General features: G+C 55.1%; 1 protein-coding gene across 1 annotated transcript in view; it reads right to left on the bottom strand.

Moving 5' to 3' along the window:
- SORL1 (sortilin related receptor 1) overlaps positions 1-15,847 on the bottom strand; it is a 61,553-nt gene extending 45,706 nt beyond the window's left edge. The window contains exons 1-5 of the mRNA XM_063178523.1: positions 15,787-15,847; positions 2,563-2,679; positions 2,103-2,228; positions 1,667-1,828; positions 376-443 (exon numbers count right to left, since the gene is read on the bottom strand). Coding sequence (XP_063034593.1) covers positions 376-443; positions 1,667-1,828; positions 2,103-2,228; positions 2,563-2,652 — 446 coding nt within the window. The 5' untranslated portion in view covers positions 2,653-2,679; positions 15,787-15,847. The remainder of the gene's footprint in view (positions 1-375; positions 444-1,666; positions 1,829-2,102; positions 2,229-2,562; positions 2,680-15,786) is intronic.
- Positions 15,848-20,130: the final 4,283 nt, after the last annotated feature.

The following is a 20,130-nucleotide window of genomic DNA, read 5'->3' as shown; positions in this document are numbered from 1 at the left end:
TGCTCAGACAGAGAGCCGAGCCACAAACCTTTGTTATCATTCCTTCCTATTCTATTCTTAGCCAGCCTTCTGAGGAAATCCTTTCTTTTATTCTTTTAGTATAGTTTTAATGTAATATATATCATGAAATAATAAATCAGCCTTCTGAAACATGGAGTCAGATCCTCGTCTCCTCCCTCATCCTCAGGCCCCTGTCAACACCATCACACCCTTGGGTGCCAGGCTGTCACTTGTCACCATGCCCACAGTGCAGGGTGAGGGGAGCAGGGCTGGAGCACACCCTGGTACCCAGATTTCTGATTTTCACAGGGCAGCAAACAGTGCAGGAGAAGTGTCTTCTTCTCTTGAAGGACAGGAGCTGGGTGCAGTACATACCAAGAAAACGACTTCACGTGCTCCTGAATCATTATCCAGGTCTGGCCAAAGTCATCTGATTTCCAGAGCTGCAACAACAAAGGTGAGAGATGCCAGCAGGATTGGGACACAAACAGACCCAATCCTTCAAGACACCCAGCGTGTCCCTCCATGGCTACTCTCATGGCTTTTCATGTGGCAGCTCCTGGCGCAACAGCAGCTTTTCTGTTAATAACAGATAACCCAAACAGCAAAAAAAAAATATCCTTTAGCCTTCTGCCAGAAGGATTTCCCACTGTTTACCTGTTTTCCCACTGTTTACCTCCAGGTTTTACTCAGTGTGTATCTCAAGGTGCTGTAATTATTTTCAATCTTTACCCAGCAGCTCCAGAAGGGGAAAAAAAAAAGTGTTTGTATTCAAGCAGCAATTTGTTACTCGGGACCCAAAGGCAAACCACAGGCCCACATGAAACACTGCAGAGGTCACCCTGCCTCAGCTGCCAGGGCTCTGTGGTGAGTTATGGCCACGGTGGTTGGGCTGATGGATGTGGCTGGGAGCAGCGTGGATGGAGGAGAAGGGAAGGGAAATAAGAGAGGCAGCCTGCAGGTATTGTGTCCTCATTCTCCTGAGGTGAGAACAGGACAGACTGCAGGGAAGGGATGGATTTGGACAGCTCTGCATGTGAGATCAGACTCCCTGAATGGCCAGAGTGTCGCAGACATCTTTTATGAAAAATCCTTTCCTTAGGGTTTTTCCTCCTGAGAAGCTGGGAGGCCTCAGGAACAAAATGTAAACATTGGTTATCTGCTGCTGTGGAATGCAACAGGTGCATCTGGGATTGGTCTCATGTGTTGTTTCTAATTAATGGCGAATCACAGTGAGCTGGCTCTGACTCTCTGAGACACAAACCTTTGTTATCATTCTTTCTTTTTCTATTCTTAGCCAGCCTTCTGATGAAATCCTTTCTTCTATTCTTTTAGTACAGTTTTAATGTAATACATATAATAAAATAATAAATCAAGCCTTCTGAAACATGGAGTCAGATCCTCGTCTCTTCCCTCATCCTCAGACCCCTGTGAACACGGTCCCATATCGTGTCCTCATTCTCCAGAGGTGAGAACAGGACAGACTGTAGGGAAGGGAGTGACCTGGCAGATTTGGAGAGCTCTGCATGTGAGATCAGACACCCTGAATGGCCAAAGCACCAAGCCACAAAGCACCAGGCACGGTGGCTCTCAGCTGTGAGAGGCCACAGGAACATCCCACAGGGCAGGGTGGGATGCTGCTTCCCCACCTGAGCAAAGTGCTCACCTGTTTTTTGGGGTGAGACCTGTCGAAGCCCAGGAGGAGGTTGGGGTTCCTGCTGTGCAGGAGGAGGTCAGCTGCTCGGAAGGGGATGGAGAAGCCTTGGATGGTGTTGCAGAAGTCGGTGGTGATCCAGAGGTACGGGGCAAAGGCATCCACAAAGATATACTGGGAGTGGAGGGACAGACAGGGCAGAAGGTCAGAGCAGGGCCCAGGCTGGCAGCGATGGAGGTGCACATCCCAGGGGAGCTTTGGGAGGGCAAACTTTGGAGGGGGAGAATTTTCCCTGCTCCCACCACACTCTGACCATCACCAAGGTACAAGAAGTGCCTGGCCCAAGGGGTGTCCAGACACCCTTGGATGGCCAAAACATGAAGACACCCCAACAATCTTTGTCCCTGTGACAGCAGGGACAGAGGCCCAGCTGCCATGTCCCCCTCACCCTCTTGTTGTCAGCAGGGCTGTGGTAGAACTGGGCGATGGCCACCTCGCTGCTGTTCCCCCCATCGAAGCTGAACCTCTCCGAAATCTTCTTGAAACTCTTCCCATAGTCATAGGACACGTAAACCTGCAAAGGAGAAGCCCCACGGTGAGAAGCACAAAGTTCTGATCTCACTTCTGACAGATCTGGTGAAAACTCAGCGAATTACAAGGTGGGGAAAGATTTGAGATTTTCCCAACCATGCCTTGAACCCATGGGGCAGCACAGGGGATATTTAATATTTTGGTGCCTCTGAACCCAAACTTGTGGGGGATTATTGTGATATTTAATGCTTTTGTGCCTTTGAACCCAAACTTGTGGGCTTTTTTTTGTGTCTCAGGACACAAGAACAAGTCAGGCTGTAGCTCAGCAGCCACCACCACCTCGGTGCACCTGCAGAGGGCCAGGCTGTGTTACTTACATCGCTGTTTTTGGGGCCCAGCAAGGACAGGCTGTCCCTGGCCAAGGCCACAATCACGTTGCTCTTCTCTCCTGCCCAGTGAACGACCATCTGATTGTGGGAATCATTCAGGCTGACCTGCAACGCCAATAAAAGGACACCCTGAGTCACAGCCTCACCCCAGGGACAGCAAACACCATCTCATGCCACCCTTCCTTGGGAATACCAGACTTTGGGAAAAAAAAAAAGGAAAAAAAAAGCAGCATCTCTCCTGAACATGTTAGCAGAATGTGCCAAAAAGGGTGAATTTTCCCTTTGTTCTTCCTCAGGCAAACAGGATTCAGGGGATGATGAGAATGAAAACTCAAACCAAGCACTGGGACGTGTTTTAAGATCCAGGCTGATGAGACAGAGGGAAGCAGAGGGCCAGGCACTGATCCCTTCTCTCTGGTGACCATGGCAGGACTCAAGGGACAGCCTTGAGATGCTTCAGGGGAGGTTGAGCTGGATATCAGGGAAGGTTCTTCAACCAGGGGGTGCTGGGGGCTCCTCAGGGAATGGACACAGCCCAAGGAACTGCAGGAGTGTTTGGATATTGCTCCCAGGGATGCACAGGGTGTGATTGTTGGGGTGCCTGTGCAGGGCACTGTCGCAGACATCTTTTTATGAAAAATCTTTTCTTTAAGATTTTTCCTCCTGAGAAGCTGTGAGGCCTCAGGAACAAAATGTAAACAATGGTTATCTGCTGCTGTGGAATGCAGCAGGTGGATCTGTAATTAGTCTCATGTGGTTGTTTCTAATTAATGGCCAATCACATAGAGTCCGAGAGAGCTGCCTTTGTTACTCATTCTTTCTTTTCTATTCTTAGCCAGCCTTCTGATGAAACCTTTTCTTCTATTCTTTCAGTATAGTTTTAATGTAATATATATCATAAAATTATAAATCATGAAACATTCTGAAACATGGAGTCAGATCCTCGTCTCTTCCCTCATCCGAAAACCCCTGCGAACACGGTCACAGGGCACAACCCCAACAGCTCCAGGAGCATTTGGATATTGTTCCCAGGGATGCACAGGGTGGGATTGTTGGGGTGTCAGCCCCAGGAGCTCCAGGAGCGTTTGGATATTGTTCCCAGGGATGCACAGGGTGGAACTGTTGGGGTGTCAGCCCCAGGAGCTCCAGGAGTGTTTGGATATTGTTCCCAGGGATGCACAGGGTGGAACTGTTGGGGTGTCAGCCCCAGGAGCTCCAGGAGCATTTGGATATTGTTCCCAGGGATGCACAGTGTGGAATTGTTGGGGTGTCAGCCCCAGGAGCTCCAGGAGTGTTTGGATATTGCTCTCAGGGATGCACAGCCCAGGATTGTTGGGGTGTCTGTGCAGAGCCAAGGGCTGGCTCCCTTCCAGCCCAGGATATTCCACGTTTCCCTGCTGCTTTCCAGCACACACGGAGCCGTGCACGATCCCGTTATTCCCATGTGAGCGGTATCTGCCAGCACAGCGCTGTTTCTATGGGGAAGCTCTCGCAGCAGCAGCAGCACAGGGCGAGCTGACAGGGCAGGACAAACCCTCCGTGGCTGTCAGCAGCCAGCAGGCACAGCCAGGAGAGCAGCTCAGCCCGGCCGTGGATGCAGCAGAGCAGTGCGTGCCTGAGCCCTCGCACGCCACAGCCCAGCCCAGGGCTCTAACCCCGGAGCCGGGGCCTTGGGAAGCTGTAAAAATACAGGATAAGCCCTTCTTAGGCTTGATACCCTGCAGCTCCCGCTGACCCCGGGATCAGCGAGCAGCACCGCCTGGAGAAGGGGCTGCTTTAACCTCCAGCAAGCCAAACGCTGCAAAAACAAGGAACTGATTCTGGAAGAAGACGGGCGGGGAGGGAGGGGCGGGGGGAGAGCCAAGTAGAAGCCCTCAAATCCCTCTTATGCAATAGCTCACAGGAGAGGAAAGAGAACCGACCACAAGCCTGGCAGGGAGCATCTCCCAAGCCAAAGCATTCCCGGGGCTGCAGCATCCCCTGAGGTTGGAGAATCCTCAGCCCGGAGCATCCCCCGGGGCTGCAGCAGCCCCCAGGCTGGAGCATCCATAGGGATGGAGCATCCCCCGGGGGCTGGAGTATGCCCAGGGTCCGAGCATCCCCCTGGCCAGATCATTCCCTGGGGGCTGGAGCACCCCTGTGCCCGAGCATTCCCGGGACTGGAGCATCTCCTGGGGCTGGAGCATCCCCCAGGCTGGAGCATCCCCCAGGCTGGAGCATCCCCCAGGCTGGAGCATCTCCAAGGCCAGAGCATCCCCCAGGTTGGAGCATCCCCTGGTGCCCTAGCATCCCCCGAGGGCTGGAGCATCCCCTGGTGCCCTAGCATCCCCCAGGCTGGAGCATCCCCGTGACCAGAGCATCCCCTGGGGCTGGAGCATCCCGGGGGTTGGAACATCCCTGGTGCCTTAGCATCCCCCAGGGTCCAAGTATCCCCCTGGCTGGAGCATCTCCAGGGCTGGAGCATCCCCCGGGGCTGGAGCATCTCTGGCCTGGAGCATCCATAGGGATGGAGCATCCCCAGGGCTGGAGTATCCCCTGGAGCCCGATCATTCCCCAGTGCCCGAGCATCCCCCTGGCCGAAGCATCCCCCGGGTTGGAGCATCCCCCGGGTTGGAGCATCCCCCGGGCTGGAGCATCCCCCGGGCCGAAGCATCCCCCGGGTTGGAGCATCCCCCAGGCTGGAGCATCCCCCAGGCTGGAGCATCCCCCAGGCTGGAGCATCCCCCGGGTTGGAGCATCCCCCGGGTTGGAGCATCCCCCGGGTTGGAGCATCCCCCAGACTGGAGCATCCCCCAGGTTGGAGCATCCCCCTGGCCGGAGCATCCCCCAGGCTGGAGCATCCCCCGGGTTGGAGCATCCCCCTGGCCGGAGCATCCCCCAGGTTGGAGCATCCCCCGGGTTGGAGCATCCCCCGGGTTGGAGCATCCCCCAGGTTGGAGCATCCCCCGGGTTGGAGCATCCCCCGGGTTGGAGCATCCCCCGGGCTGGAGCATCCCCCAGGCTGGAGCATCCCCCGGGTTGGAGCATCACCCGGCAGGGACCACCCCACACCGGGCAAACCCCGCCGGAGCTCCCGGCTCCAAACGCGGCTCAGATTTAGGTCAGCCAGCAGCAGCAGCAGCAGCAGCAGCAGCTACAAAGCCAGGCAGCCAGAGCCCTGCGTGCCCGCCAGAAAAAAGAAAACAAAATAAAAATGAAAAGGAAGAGACGCTGTTTGAGGATGCAGGGAAACAGGCCGGAGGAGGAGGAGGGATTGCTGCTGATCTCTGAGACAGCCTGGGGTGTGGAGCTGAGCTCTGCCCTCCCCGTCCCCTTCCCCTGCTCTGGAAGCAGAATAACCCCGTTTAAATCTCCCACATCTCTGCAGGTTATTTTGGGTGCAGCTTTTTTAGTGACCAAGCTGGAGCTGGGCACTGTTAGAACACAAACTTGGTCCTTCAGATCCTCTCAGCCAGGAGGGGTTAGTCACTACCTCAGTGTCCATTTTAATAGTACTCCTCTGGGGTTTTTTGGGTTTTTTCCACAAGGAATCCAACACTTGGAGTTTCAAAAGCAGGAAAACCAGAGGAGACTCCTATCTGCACCTTGGTTTAACCTCAGCAGTAAACCTCGTCAATGTACCGATGATATTTTCTGAAAAAATCATTTCCTTAGGATTTTTCCTCCTGAGAAGCTGAGAAGCCTCAGGAACAAAATGTAAACAATGGTTATCTGCTGCTGTGGAATGCAACAGGTGCATCTGGGATTGGTCTCATGGGGTTGTTTCTGATTAATGGCCAATCACAGCTGGCTCAGACAGAGAGTCCAGCCACAAACCTTTGTTATCATTCTTTCCTATTCTATTCTTAGCCAGCCTTCTGATGAAAGCCTTTCTTCTATTCTTTTAGTATAGTTTTAATATAATATACATCATAAAATAATAAATCAGCCTTCTGAAACATGGAGTCAGATCCTCGTCTCTCCCCTCATCCTCAGACTCCTGTGAACACGGTCACACCTCTAGATCTTTTTTATTCTTGTAAGATAAAGCAGACAGCAAGATCCCCTTTTTGGAGACTTGGGAAGTTAAGTGAAACCCAAAAACCAGGCAGGGGCAACGTGTTTGGGTTCAGGGGGGCCAGCTGAGCTTTGTTAGCCCTTGAGGAGCAGGGTGGGCTCAGGCAGAGTCCCTCTATAAAGGCAAACTGGAGTCAGGTGAGGTTTGGCTCCCTGGTAGGATCAAGGAGTACTCAGTAGGAAGGGTTGGAGCAGCTGGAGAAGCTCTTACTAGAGGGTGTAAAGCAGGAGAAGGCAACCAAAGGGTGCTGTAACTCTCCCAGGAAGGGGCTGTACAGCATTGGTTGGATTTATGAGCACCGCACTTTTGGTTTTTGCTGCTTTGCAGCCCTTCAGAGCTCTGAGGGAACACAAAGGGCTCAGGGGAGCACCAAGCAGGACCCCACAGCTAGGGGGTGATGTTCCATTAACCAGGATAACAACCGTTAACCAATAACTTTGGGATAAGGCTGTGGCACTGTCACAGTGTCCCCAGCTCCCCCAGCAGGGCACAGCTGCCCGGGGAACTGCTGTAACCTCTGAGCAGACAGTCACTGGTGCCTAATGGAAACAGCATTTAGCATAAATTCCACTTAATGGGGAAGTGTTTTGGTCTTTGCCAAGTGATTAAGTGTATATGAAATATGCATGAAATTCTAATTTGCCCTCCTAATATGCAAGGTGCCAAAGGAAGTCCAGGAGGGGGAAAGTGCAGCCAAGACACAGCAGAGGCTGCGATGGAGTCAGCGTTTGTGGCTTTGCTCTGTGTGTGTTTCTTTGTTAACAGCATCTTCCAACCAATGAACGCCCTGCAGGGATGGGATGGGAAGAGGACAGCCCCAGGAGGAGGCACCTGAGAGCAGGTATGAGCTCCTGGGATGCACCTGGGGCCTGGGAGCTCCAGGCTGGGCTGGCAGGGGGAATTTCTGGGAGCTGAGATGGGATTGCTGCCCTGCTGAGCCTGGAGAAGTGGTGGAGGTCAGGAATTGAGTGCCCAGGGCTGGGAGAGGAGCCCTGCCCATGTTCTTTGGCACCTAAGCTTGCAGCTTCCCTTCCTGCCTCATCCCTCTCAGTTGCCTGTGCCCAGATTTGGAGTTTGGAGAAGGATTTTGGTTGTGGAGGGGCCTCACCCCTGGCATGTGACAAATGTGAAAAATGCCAGCTTAGGGAGTTGGAGAGAGGGTTTGAGTCCTTTCTTCCTGAGATAGGATGGTGGGGTAACTGTAAGAAGGGGTTTAATCTTCAATCTTTGGCTTACAAGAGCAATGTTTTTATAAACTATTAGAGTTAATTCGAGTTTGAGCAGTTTATTCTCTAGGGCAGCTGCAAGGGGGAGTAAAAGTGGGATGATTGTGAAGTAGGTGAATGAGGCTGGTTGGCCAATGGTGATGGATGGGTGCAGGCTGGTCAGGGGTGGGTGACAGGCAGGGGCAGCTCTCAAGCTCTTTCCTTTAAATCCCAGCCTTGGAGTCCCTGCTCTGTGTGGGAAATGTGACTTCTCCATGCAGAAATCTCACTGCTGGGTGTGCTGAGCTGCAGCAGAAATATTGTGTGCTAGCAGTGACAAGTGACAGGACAGCGTGAGGGGCTGCTCCTGGTGTCCAGCGGGCCTGGGAGCTCTGTGTGTGTCCCTGGGCTTGCTTTGGTGAGGATTAAGGCATTAATCCTCCCCTCCAGGGCTGGCACAGCAGCTGAAGGTGGGTGCTGGCGATTCCTTGGGAGGTGATGCACTGTGAGAGCTCAGGGCTGTCACAGACATCTTTTATGGAAAATTCTTTCTTTAGGATTTTTCCTCCTGAGAAGCTGGGAGGCCTCAGGAACAAAATGTAAACAATGGTTATCTGCTGCTGTGGAATGCAACAGGTGCATCTGGGATTGGTCTCATGGGGTTGTTTCTGATTAATGGCCAACCACAGTCAGCTGGCTCAGAGAGCCTGAGCCACAAACCTTTGTTATCATTCCTTCTTTTTCTGTTCTTAGCCAGCCTTCTGATGAAACCCTTTCTTCTACTCTTTTAGTATAGTTTTAACGTAATATATATAATAAAATAATAAATCAGCCTTCTGAACCATGGAGTCAGATCCTCGTCTCTCCCCTCATCCTCAGACCCCTGTGAACACGGTCACACAGGGCTGCAAAGCTGAGAGCAGAACAAAGATTCCTGGGGATCACCGGGCTGTTTTCCCATCCTCACAGTGACCTACAAACAAATGCAGCTCCCAGGGAATTTCTGAGTAGTTAATGAGTTATCAGTGCTGTGTGATAAGCGAGGCTGACAGAGAGCAAGGGTCCTGAGCAGCTCTGGAACCATCCAAGTGCTGCCAGCTCGGATCACAGCTCCAGAGCTGCCAGAACATGTGTGCACAAGGGGAATGAGTAAAATATTTTGATCCCAGCAGCTGGTGGGGCTGAAGAAGGAGTCAGAAGCACAGGGCAGAACCAGAGGGTGCTCTGATCGCGCTCCTCCTCATTCCAGCTCTCTGGAGGCTGCAGAGGACAAGTGCCAGGCCCTTGGTGCCCGTTTTCTATCCTTCCCCTGGCAGAGCTGATGCAGGAGCCTGGCCCAGAGTGCCAGGGGTGGCTCCTGCTCCCAAAACAGCCCCAGAGTGCCAGGGGTGGCTCCTGGGTGGCTCTTGGCAGGGTCTCAGAGTGCCATGGATGGGTCCTGCTCCCCACACAGCCCCAGAGTGCCAGGGATGGCTCCTGCTCCTGGGTGGCTCCTGCTCCCAGCCCCACAGTGCCAGGGGTGGCTCCTGCTCCTTCTCCCAGCCCCAGAGTGCCAGGGGTGGCTCCTGGCAGGGTCCCACAGTGCCAGGGGTGGCTCCTGCTCCCAAAACAGCCCCAGAGTGCCAGGGATGGCTCCTGTCCCCAGCCCCAGAGTGCCAGAGGTGGCTCCTGGCAGGGTCCCAGAGTGGCAGGAGTGGCTCCTGCTCCTGGGCCCAAGAGTGCCGGGGTGCTTCCAGCATAGCCCCAGAGTGCCAGGGTGGCTCCTGCTCCTTCTCCCAGCCCCAGAGTGCCAGGGATGGCTCCTGGGTGGCCCCAGAGTGCCAGAGGTGGCTCCTGGGTGGCCCCAGAGTGCCAGGGGTGGCTCCTGCTCCTGGGTGGCTCCTGTTCCCAGCCCCAGAGTGCCAGGGGTGGCTCCTGCTCTTGGCACAGCCAGGGGTTGCTTCTGCTCCTGGGTGGCTTTGTGGCACAGCCCCAGAGTGCCAGGGGTGGCTCCTGCTCCCATCCCCACAGTGCCAGGGGTGGCTCCTGCTCCCATCCCCACAGTGCCAGCGGTGGCTCCTGCTCCTGGCAGGGTCCCAGAGTGCCAGGATGGCTCCTGCTCCCAGCCCTGGAATGCCGGGGGTGCCTCCTTCTCCCGGCACGCCGCGTTCCCCACGCTCTCTCCCGCTGAATCTCCATTCCTGCACCTTCTGCTCCTCTCCCCAGCATCTGCTGCCAGCCCTGCCAGGAGAGCTGGAAACGCCGCCCGTGCCCGCCGCCTGTGGAGCTGCCGGTGGCTCGGACTGCAAATGCCAGGGTCTGAAATCATTGATGTGAAACACGGCTGACTCATTTCGCAGAGCGCCAGGCCCCGTGTTAATTTGGTTAATACTGGAATCAGCTGCTTGCAGGGCTGTTTTCTCTCTGCCACCACCAAGAGAGCTCTCCCTGAGCTGCTGTTTGCAGAATGGGAAAGGGAGGGGAAGAGGAAGATTGGGGTCAGGGCAGGAATCCAGAAACAATCTAAACTGATAGAGGGGCAGGGATGTGATGGGAATGGAGAGTTCCCCAGCAGATCTGGCAAGTGCTGATGAAATTCACTCCCCCATAACGAGGGAAGAAGGCTGCAGAAGAGGTCCAAAGTGTGCCATGAGCTTGGCGTTGCAGCTCTGGAAAACCTTGAGCGATGCCCCTGGGACATCACAGCGCTCACAGGATCCGTGAGGAATCTGCTGGAGGGGAAAAACAATGAATAAAACCACAAATACCTCTCCCAGCCGTTATGGTGCCAGGAGCAGGAGCTGCGTGGCTTGCAGGGATCAAGCCCTGGCAAAAAGCAAATGCCAGGAGCAGGGAAACCTCCTCAGGGTGCGATGAAAGACTCAGCAATGGGGAGGAAGAGCTGCAGCTGGGACACGTCACCACCCAGGGCACCTCCACAAGGTTAAAGTCTGATCTGGGGAGGCTCTGCCAGGCCGGCAAAGTAGGTCAAAATTAAGTATGGTTCAGTTGGGATGCGGCGTGACTGATGTCTGCGCTCCAGGGCTGCGTGGAGCTCGCCCTGCAGAGCAATCCCTGCCTCCCCTGGGAGCAGCAGGGCTCTCTGCCAGCTCTGCACGGCGGGCAGGGCATCGTCTGAGGCCTCCGTCAGCACAGAAGGGTGGGCAGGGTCAGGGTCGAGTGGTGGGGCTGCTGAGGGGTCTGGCTGTAGTGAACAGGCTGGGAATGATGAAAACTCGGTGGCTGTCCTCAAAGGCAGGATGGATTATCAGGAAACGGGAAGGTCGGGCGCAATTAAATAGTTCCCCCCAGAAAAATGGTGTTAGGGCAGGCACTAACTGGTGCAGGGAGGCACAGAGGGGACAGCCACAGGGACAGGGACAGGGAGGCACAGAGGGGACAGCCACATGCATAGGGACAGAGGCACAGAGGTGACAGCCACACACACGGGGACAGCCACATGCATAGGGACAGGGAGGCACAGAGGGGACAGGGAGGCACAGAGGGGACAGCCATACACACGGGGACAGCCACATGCATAGGGACAGGGAGGCACAGAGGTGACAGCCACACACACAGGGACAGGGAGGTGCAGAGGGGACAGCCACACACACAGGGACAGGGAGGCACAGAGGTGACAGCCACATGCATAAGGACAGGGAGGCACAGAGGGGACAGCCACACACAGGGACAGGGAGGCACAGAGGGGACAGGGACAGGGAGGCACAGAGGGGACAGCCACACACACAGGGACAGAGGCACAGAGAGGACAGCCACACACACAGGGAGGCACAGAGGTGACAGCCACACACACAGGGACAGGGAGGTGCAGAGGGGACAGCCACAGGGATAGGGAGGCACAGAGGGGACAGCCACGCACAGGCTGGGGACAGGGAGGCACAGAGGGGACAGCCACACACAGGGACAGAGAGGTGCAGAGGTGACAGGGACAGGGAGGCACAGAGGGGACAGCCACATGCATGGGGACAGCCACACACAGGCTGAGGCACAGGGAGGCACAGAGGGGACAGGGACACACAGAGGGGACAGCCACGCACAGGCTGAGCACAGGGAGAGGCTCGAGCCCTGCAGTGAGAGCACGGAGGGGAAGGGGCTGCCACAGGAGCCACCAGCACTCGGAGATGATGTCCTTTGTCCTAGAGTGGTTTAAAGCGATGATTTCTTGCGAGCTGTGTCCTTTGGGGGTGGCTCCAGATAAACCTTTGCCAGAGAAGGGGGAGGGATGCCTGCAGGTCAAGGTCAGAGATGTTTCAGCAGTGGCAATGCTCTCATCGCTCCCCTCAGCACCAGCAGAGCCAATCTGGGCTCCTGCCCTGGCATTTTTCCTCTCTGTGTGCCACAGCCCTGACACCACAGCGTCCCCATACCCCTCCCATGGTCACCCTTCAGCCCAGCACACCCCCAGAGTGGCTGCTTTGCTCTCCTGTGTTTGTTGTATTCTCTGTGGTTCAGGGCTGGTTCACACCCAGCAACCAGGATTTATGTGGGATGGTGGAAATGGCAAATCCTGGAGGCAGGCCCTGTTTAGATAGGTTAGATATAAGGAAAAAGTTTTTTACAGACAGGGTGGTAAATTTCTGGAATGTTCTGCCGGGGGAGGTGGTGCAGTCCCCATCCCTGGGTGTGTTTAACAAAGCCTGGATGTGGCACTGGGTGCCGGGGTTGAGTTGAGGTCCTGGGGCTGGGTTGGACTGGGTGATCTTTAGGGTCTCTTCCAGCCTGGTCATTCTGTGATTTTCCTGTGATTTTTCCTGTGATTTCTGTGATTTCTAGGACTGAGCAGGGCTGTGTAGGCAGGAGCACAAGGCTTGTGAGGGGACAGGAGGGTGGGTGGCAGACCGGCCCCTGTGCTGGTGGCCAGCAGCTCGTGCCAGGATGATGAGGTGCCACCCTTGTGGAAGGGGTTCAGGGAGCCCTGCTCACCCCAAGGGTGAAGTTTTCTTGCCCTGGGGATGCTCCTCTGCTGCCAGTGGCATCCTAGAATGGTCCTGCCTCGTGTCAGTGCTTGCCTCAAACAGTCTGTCCATTGTAACCCTCACCAACGATCCCACAGAGGTGAGGGCTGGGCAAGGGAACAAAACCTGCTCTGTCTCCAAGCTGATGGACTCGAGTCAGGCATTTGGTCTCCTGATTGCTGCTGTTTCAGAGTCAGAAAAAAACCAGGAAAAGCCACAAAGGGGGATGAGGCTGCTGGTCCCGTTCTTTGGGGATGTTCCTGGGAAGTTTTGCTGCAAGGATGTGCTCAGCACTGAGGGTCCAGATAAAAAAATCCAAGTTACATCTTGTGCTTTGGTGTCCAAGGCAAGAGGGCTCTGAGCCTGCTCCTGACAGTGCTGAGTAAGCTGTGCTTGGCTCCTGAGGAGCTACAAAGGCTTTGGATGTTCTTCCCCTGCTCGGTTCCAGACGGAGAGCGATGCATCCCTCCCCCTGCTCCCCCGATGCCATCACCCCCACAGCAGCAAACCCTGCTCTCCCCAGCCCCTGGGCACAGCCTGGGCTCTCAGCTGTGCCCCCAGCCTGGGTCAGAGAGCCAGGGAAGGGCAGGGAGTTTGGGGGCACGAGCCAGAGCGCAGCATATGGCCAAGTGACCTGCCAAAGGCACGGGGCTGGGATGTGTCCCAGAGCAGGGACTGCAGTGACACAACACAAGGATGCTGGCTCCAAACACTGCCCCAGAGTGCCAGGGGTGGCTCCTGCACCCAGCACTGCCCCACAGTGCCAGGGGAGCTCCTGCTCCCATCCCCAGAGTGCCAGGGGAGCTCCTGCTCCTGTCCCCAGCCCCACAGTGCCAGGGGAGCTCCTGCTCCTGTCCCCAGCCCCACAGTGCCAGGGGAGCTCCTGTCCCCAGCCCCACAGTGCCAGGGGTGGCTCCTGCTCCTGTCCCCAGCCCCACAGTGCCAGGGGTGGCTCCTGCTCCTGTCCCCAGCCCCAGAGTGCCAGGGGTGGCTCCTGCTCCTGTCATCCCCCTGCTCCCCTGATGCCGTCACCCTCACCAGCAGCAAACCCTGCCCTCCCCAGCCCCTGAGCTCAGCCTGGGCTCTCAGCTGTGCCCCCAGCCTGGTTCAGCACCACAGCACAGAGCCAGGGAAGGGCAGGGAGTTTTGGGGCACGAGCCAGAGCGCAGCATATGGCCAAGTGACCTGCCAAAGGCACGGGGCTGGGATGTGTCCCAGAGCAGGGACTGCAGTGACATGGCACAAGGATGCTGGCTCCAAACACTGCCCCTCGTGCTGATGGCCCCGGGAGAGGAGTGCTTTGACTGCACTTTGATTTTCTGCTGCTGCTGGAGAGCAGGGAGCTGGGGGAGGGAGGTCATGGGGATTGCTGGGTGCTTGTGACCAGGCACGAGACCCCTGAGCACGGAGCTGCACGGCCTTTCCGGCTTGCCAGGCATTAGGAGCTCGTGTGGTCAGATCTGTGACGCAGCCCAGGGCACACAGGCTCCCTCCTGTCCCTTTCATTGAGGCAGAGCCCTGATTTGAAGTGCTGTAGAGAGCTCAGAAATGTTGTTTAGTGCAGAGCAGCTCTTCCTGGTGACACACCGGGGCTGTAAAATCTGTGTGTCCTGCCCCACAGCAGAGGGAGGAAGGGGTGCTGTGAGCTCTGTTGCCAGTGAGAGCAACTCCATTCCCCAGGCCAACCCCTCCTGGAAGCTCGAGGCAATGAGAAAATCCCAAACAGCGGCAAACTGTTGAACTCCCACTGCTTCCTATTAGCCCTGTTCTGGATGGTGACAGGGTCACTGCACCCTGCAGGGCCTGCAGCTCCTGTGCAGGCGACAGGGACATCCCTGCTGGAGCTGCTCTCTGCCTGGCAGGGGATGGGAGGCATGGGGAGACAGAAGGGAAAGTGCCACCAATGCCTTGCCGTGCATGAGAGACAAGTGTCATGTTTTCTTCTAAAATGGGGTAGCTGTGTTATGCTAAAAACAGCCAAACGCTGAGGAGGTAGAGGAGGCGAAGCAGATTTTCAAGGGGAGGAGGAACAGCTTTTCCCTAAACAAGGGAACAGAAGGGCTTTAGGAGCAGCACCAGCCCTGCATGTGCCCCTCCAGCAGCTCCAGGGCCGGCCCTGCCTCATGACTGATCCTACAAGTAGCAAAAAGGGGAAATTATAGAGCACCAGGGGGGAAAACACCATCCAAGGGGGCAAAGGCAGATGTCACCGAAGGCTCAAAGCCTCTCCTCAAGTGTGCCATGTCCCTCCGTGGGCTGGTCCCCCCCCCATTGGCATTTTGGGCACGTGATGGGGACACAGGCAGTGTCAGCAAGGAGGATCAAGTAGGGCAGAGAAGTGCAGACAGCGTGCGGGTACATCAAAAATAAACCAGAACCTTTAAAAAGCTGAAGCTTTCCCCAGCCTAAAGTCCAAGGGTGTAATTTGGGTGTAATTTGTCATCACCACCCAAAAGAGATGGAAAAGAAGGGGGATGAGGGTGAGCCTTCATGGTCCTGGCAGCAAAACTTGCCAGTGAATGGAGCCCGAGCAGGGATACTTTCAGCAATAGCAGTTTCTGTGTTCGCCTGCCGTGAGCGGCTCCGCTCCCCTTTTTCCCGAGGCTCAGCGGAGGATGGCTGGGGCACGCCAGGACCGCGGGGATGGAGGGAAGGAAGGAAGGACACGGCGCCTCGCACAGAGCCATGGTTCCCTCCGGCGTCACCTCCCCCTGCCCAGCTCAGGGAGAGCATCCCCGGCTCACGGCGCCGCTGCCCGCAGGGAATCCCTGTCCGTCCCTTCCCTTGCCGGGGATGCCCGGCCCCAATCCCCGCTGCGTGCCCTTGGCTGCTCCCTGCGAGCCCGCGGGGATGCGGGGATGGAGAGCCGCGATCCCCGCACCGAGCCCTGCCCGGGCGCGACCCCCGGTGCGGGCTGCGGAGCGGGGGGTGCTGCCGGAGCTCGGGGCTCCAGCGGTGCCTGCGCCCCTCCGAGCCGGCCGCGGTGCGGGCTCACCTGTCCGTACACCTGGATGGGCTCGGGCGGGCGCGGCGCGGCGCGGCGGCCCCGCGGGGGCTCGGCGGGGGCCGGCGGGGCGCGGAGCAGCAGCGGCGGCGGCGGCGAGCGGGCAGGAGCGGGCACCGGCAGCAGCAGCAGCGGCAGCGGCAGCAGCGGCAGGAGCGGCAGGAGCCGGCGGGGGAGCGCGGGGGCACGGCCGGCCCCGCCGCAGCTCCGTGTCGCCATGTTCGTGCCGCCGGGGCCGGGCGGAGCGGAGCCGAGCGGGGCCGAGCGGGGCCGGGAGGAGCGGCAGCCGCGCCGCCGCCCGGAGAGAATGTGCAATGTGCATGGGCAGCGAGCGCCGCTGCCGGGAGCCCCCCCGCGGGCACCGAGCCTCGGGCCCCCGAATCTCTGCTCCCCTCTGCTCCCCTCTGCTCCCCTCTGCTCCCCTCTGCTCCGCTCTGCGCCGCTCTGCTCGCTCCTTTCTTCCCTCTGCGTCTTTTTATTCCCTCTCCGTCTTTTTCGGCCTCTCCGGAGGATGCTCGGCTCCCCAGTGAGATGGAGTCTCGGGGAACAATCTGAAATAAGTTCTAGTGAATTTCTGTGAAATGGACTAAAGCTCGGCCCCCCTCCCCTCTGCTCCCCTCCTTCTCGCTCCTTTCTTCCCTCTTCTTCTTTTTCTTCCCTCTCCGTCTTTTTCGGCCTCGCCGGAGGGTGCTCGGCTCCCCGAGCTTCACGAGATGGAGTGAAATAAGTTCTGGTAAATTTCTGTGATACGGATTAAAGCTCGGGGCCCTTCCCCTCTTCTCATCTCTTCCTCGCTCTTTTCTTCCCTCTTCTTCTTTTTCTTCCCTCTTGCTCTTTTGCTTCCCACTGCGTCTTTTCTGGCCTCTCCGGAGGATGCTCGGCTCCCCAAGCTTCATAAGATGGAGTGAAATAAGTTCTGGTGGATTTCTGTGATACGGATTAAAGCTCGGGGCCCCTTCCCTCTTCTCCCTCGTTTCTTCCCTCTTCTTCTTTTTCTTCCCTCTCCATCTTTTTCGGCCTCGCCGGAGGATGCTCGGCTCTCCCCGACGAGATGGAGTGCAGTAAGTTCTGGTGGATTTCTGTGAAATGGATTAAAGGGTCCATTAAAGGGCCCCTTCCCCTCTTCTCGCCTCTTCCTCGCTCTTTTCTTCCCTCTTCTTCTTTTTCTTCCCTCTTGCTCTTTTGCTTCCATCTTGCTCTTTTGCTTCCCACTGCATCTTTTTCGGCCTTTCTGGATGATGCTCCTGGCTTCCTGACGAGATGCAGTGAAATAAGTTCTGGTGATAAGATAAGTTCTGTGATATGGATTAAAGCTCAGGGCCCCTCCCCTCTTCTTGCCTCCTTCTCGCTCTTTTCTTCCCTCTTCTTCTTTTTCTTCCCTCTCCGTCTTTTTCGGCCTCTCCGGAGGATGCTCGGATCCCCGAGCTTCACGAGGTGGAGTGAAATAAGTTCTGGTGAATTTCTGTGAAATGGACGAAAGCTCAGGACCCTCTCCCTGCATCTCCTCTTCCTCACCTCTTCCCTGCTCTTTCTCGTCTCCCTTTCCTTTCCCCTGCTCTTTCTTCTCTTCTTCTTTTTCTCCCTCTCCCTCTCCTCACATCCAGATAATAAGTGAAGTGAAATAATAAGTGAAATAAGAAGTTCAAGTTCATTTCTGCGAAATGGAGTAAAGAGAAATGAAGCAGCCGGGAATCGAGTTGAAGGGAGCAAGAGTGAATGAAAGGAAACTGTGTTGAAATAAAGAAGCTGCTTAGGAGAGTGTGGAGTGACAGGGCAAAGGGGAAAGGCTTCAAACTGGCAAAGCGCAGGGTCAGATTGGATGTCAGGAGGAAATTCCTCCCTGTGAGGGTGGTGAGACCCTGGCACAGGTGCCCAGAGAAGCTCTGGCTGCCCCTGGATCCCTGGGATTGTCCAAGGCTGGGTTGGATGTGCCTTGGAGCAGCCTGGGACAGTGGGAAGTGTCTCAGTTTCTGCTGTGTTTTCACCTGGGCAGAGCTGGGAAGGTGAGCAAGACATGGTGGGGGCAGGAAGGCAGAAACACTCAGGGTCTCTCCAGGGCCTTGTGCCCCCTCTCCCAGCCATGGCAGCTGGGTTTGAGCTGTGCCAGTGCCCGTGTGCTGCCCACGGAACACTTGGCACGGGCAACGTGCCCATAACTCACCAAAGGGCGGGAGGTGATGCTTGGCTGCTTGTGCAGGGACAGCACAGCACTGATGCCAGCGGCCACAATCTGATTTATTGGGGCAGCTCAAAATGCCAGCTGTGGGATTCCCCTGGTGCTGCTCCCCTGGTCACTGTGCATCCCTTTCAGAGAGCGATTTAGAGAGACAAGCTGGGGCTGAGCAACAGGCACAGCTCACCTCTGCTGCCATCTCCCAGTGTCATTTTGTCATCTCCCAGTGCCATTGGAATCTCCTGCCTCAAATCCTTGCTCCCCCATCCTGCCCTGCATCCTTGCTTTGCCCATCTCCCGCTGTTTTGGCCCAAATTTGCTGGAGCCCAGCACTCTGAGCAGCCCCAATAAATCAGATTGTGCCCGCTGGCATCAGCCCTGTGCTGTCACTGAATACCCAACCAAGCCTCATCTCCTGCCCTGGTGGTTTTTAGGTATGGTGTTGCTGCTAAGAAATGGCCTGAGCTCAGGTGGGTGGCTCAGGTGGGTTTTGGTGTTGGTTAATCATCAGTGCATTTATTTCTTGTTGTGAGATAGAATTAGGAGAAAGGTAAAGTCCTCATCTCTGGGCCAGATGAGAAGGACTCAAAAAGGAGCTGGACATGAGGAATTGTAGCAATTTTGGTTTGTTAATTGTAGATTATTTTTTAATTTTGAGATTTTCTAACTGATGTGTTGATGAGTGTGGTGGGGTTTAATGTGGTTAATCATTAGTGTATTTATTTCTTGCAGGAGAAAGGTAAAGCAGGTTCAAACTATAACAGGAATAGAGTAAGAAATGGAAGGAAATGAGGAACTGCCTTTGCTGAGGTGCTAAATGGAGGAAAATGGTGTTTTGAGGGGGTTTGCTGTCTCTGAGGTACTGAGAACACACTGATGGCTTTCAACCCCTCTGCCTCTCCAGCATTTCCAATAAAAAAAAAAAGGATATTGCCCAGCAGTGAAGGAATGGGAGCCTGTAAATCCCATGGACAGCCCCAAGGCAATCTTCCTCCTCCTTTTCCACTTGCCTTAATAGCAGGAACGTTGTCCAGAGCTTTCCCCGAGGTGCTTTCACCTAGAAACCCAGTTAGTGCATTTCAATTATGGGGTCAATACAATTATAAAGCCTCCTGAAAAGGCTTTTAGAGGTCTGGGTTCAGAGTGATGTCCCCGTGGAGGACAGGGGGTCACCGTGGCTCTGGGCAGAGTCACTGAGGGAATTTGGTTGAGTGGGAATCCCTGCAGCCAGCTGCTCTCTGGGCAGGATGAGAAGGACTCAAAAAGGACCTGGAGATGAGGAGCTGCAGCGATTTTGCTTTGTTATTTTTAGATTTTTTTTTTTTTTTAATTTTGAGATTTTCTAACTGATGTGTTGGTGAGTGTGGTGGGTTTTAGTGTTGGTTAATCATCAGTGTGTTATGTATCTCTCTGGGCCAGATAAGAAGGACTCAAAAAGGACCTAGAATGAGGAGCTGTAGCGATTTTGCTTTGTTAATTTTAGATTTTTTTTTATTTTGAGATTTTCTAACTGATGTGTTGGTGAGTGTGGTGGGTTTTAGTGTTGGTTAATCATCAGTGAATTTATTTCTTGTTGTGAGGATTAGGAGAAAGGTAATGTCCTTCTTATTTCTGGGCCAGATGAGGACTCAAAAAGAACCTGGAGATGAGGAGCTGTAGCGGTTTGTTATTTTTAGATTTTTTTTTCTTTTAATTTTGAGATTTTCTAACTGATGTGTTGGTGAGTGTGGTGGGTTTTAGTGTTGGTTAATCATTTGTGTATTTATTTCTTGTTGTGAGATAGGATTAGGAGAAAGGTAAAGTCCTTCTCATCTCTGGGCCAGATGAGAAGGACTCAAAAAGGATGCGGAGATGAGGAATTGTAACAATTTTGGTTTGTTAATTTTAGATTTTTTTGAAATTTTGAGATTTTCTAACTGCTGTGTTGATGAGTGTGGTGGGTTTTGATGTGGCTAATCATTAGTGTATTTATTTCTTGCAGGAGAAAGGTAAAGCGGGTTCAAACTAACAGGAATAGAGTAAGAAATGGGAGGAAATGAGGAGCTGCCTTTGCTAAGGTGCTAAATGGAGGAAAATGGTGTTTTGAGGGGGTTTGCTGTCTCTCTTCCAGCCCACTTTTCACACTTTTTGCAGGGTGTAAGAAGGGTCCCTGTGCCCTGGGG

Source organism: Melospiza melodia, chromosome 29 (genome assembly GCF_035770615.1).
Source record: "Melospiza melodia melodia isolate bMelMel2 chromosome 29, bMelMel2.pri, whole genome shotgun sequence".
Lineage (NCBI taxonomy): Eukaryota > Metazoa > Chordata > Aves > Passeriformes > Passerellidae > Melospiza > Melospiza melodia.
The sequence above is the reverse complement of the archived record's forward strand: the minus strand, read 5'-3'. Positions and strand labels throughout refer to the sequence as shown.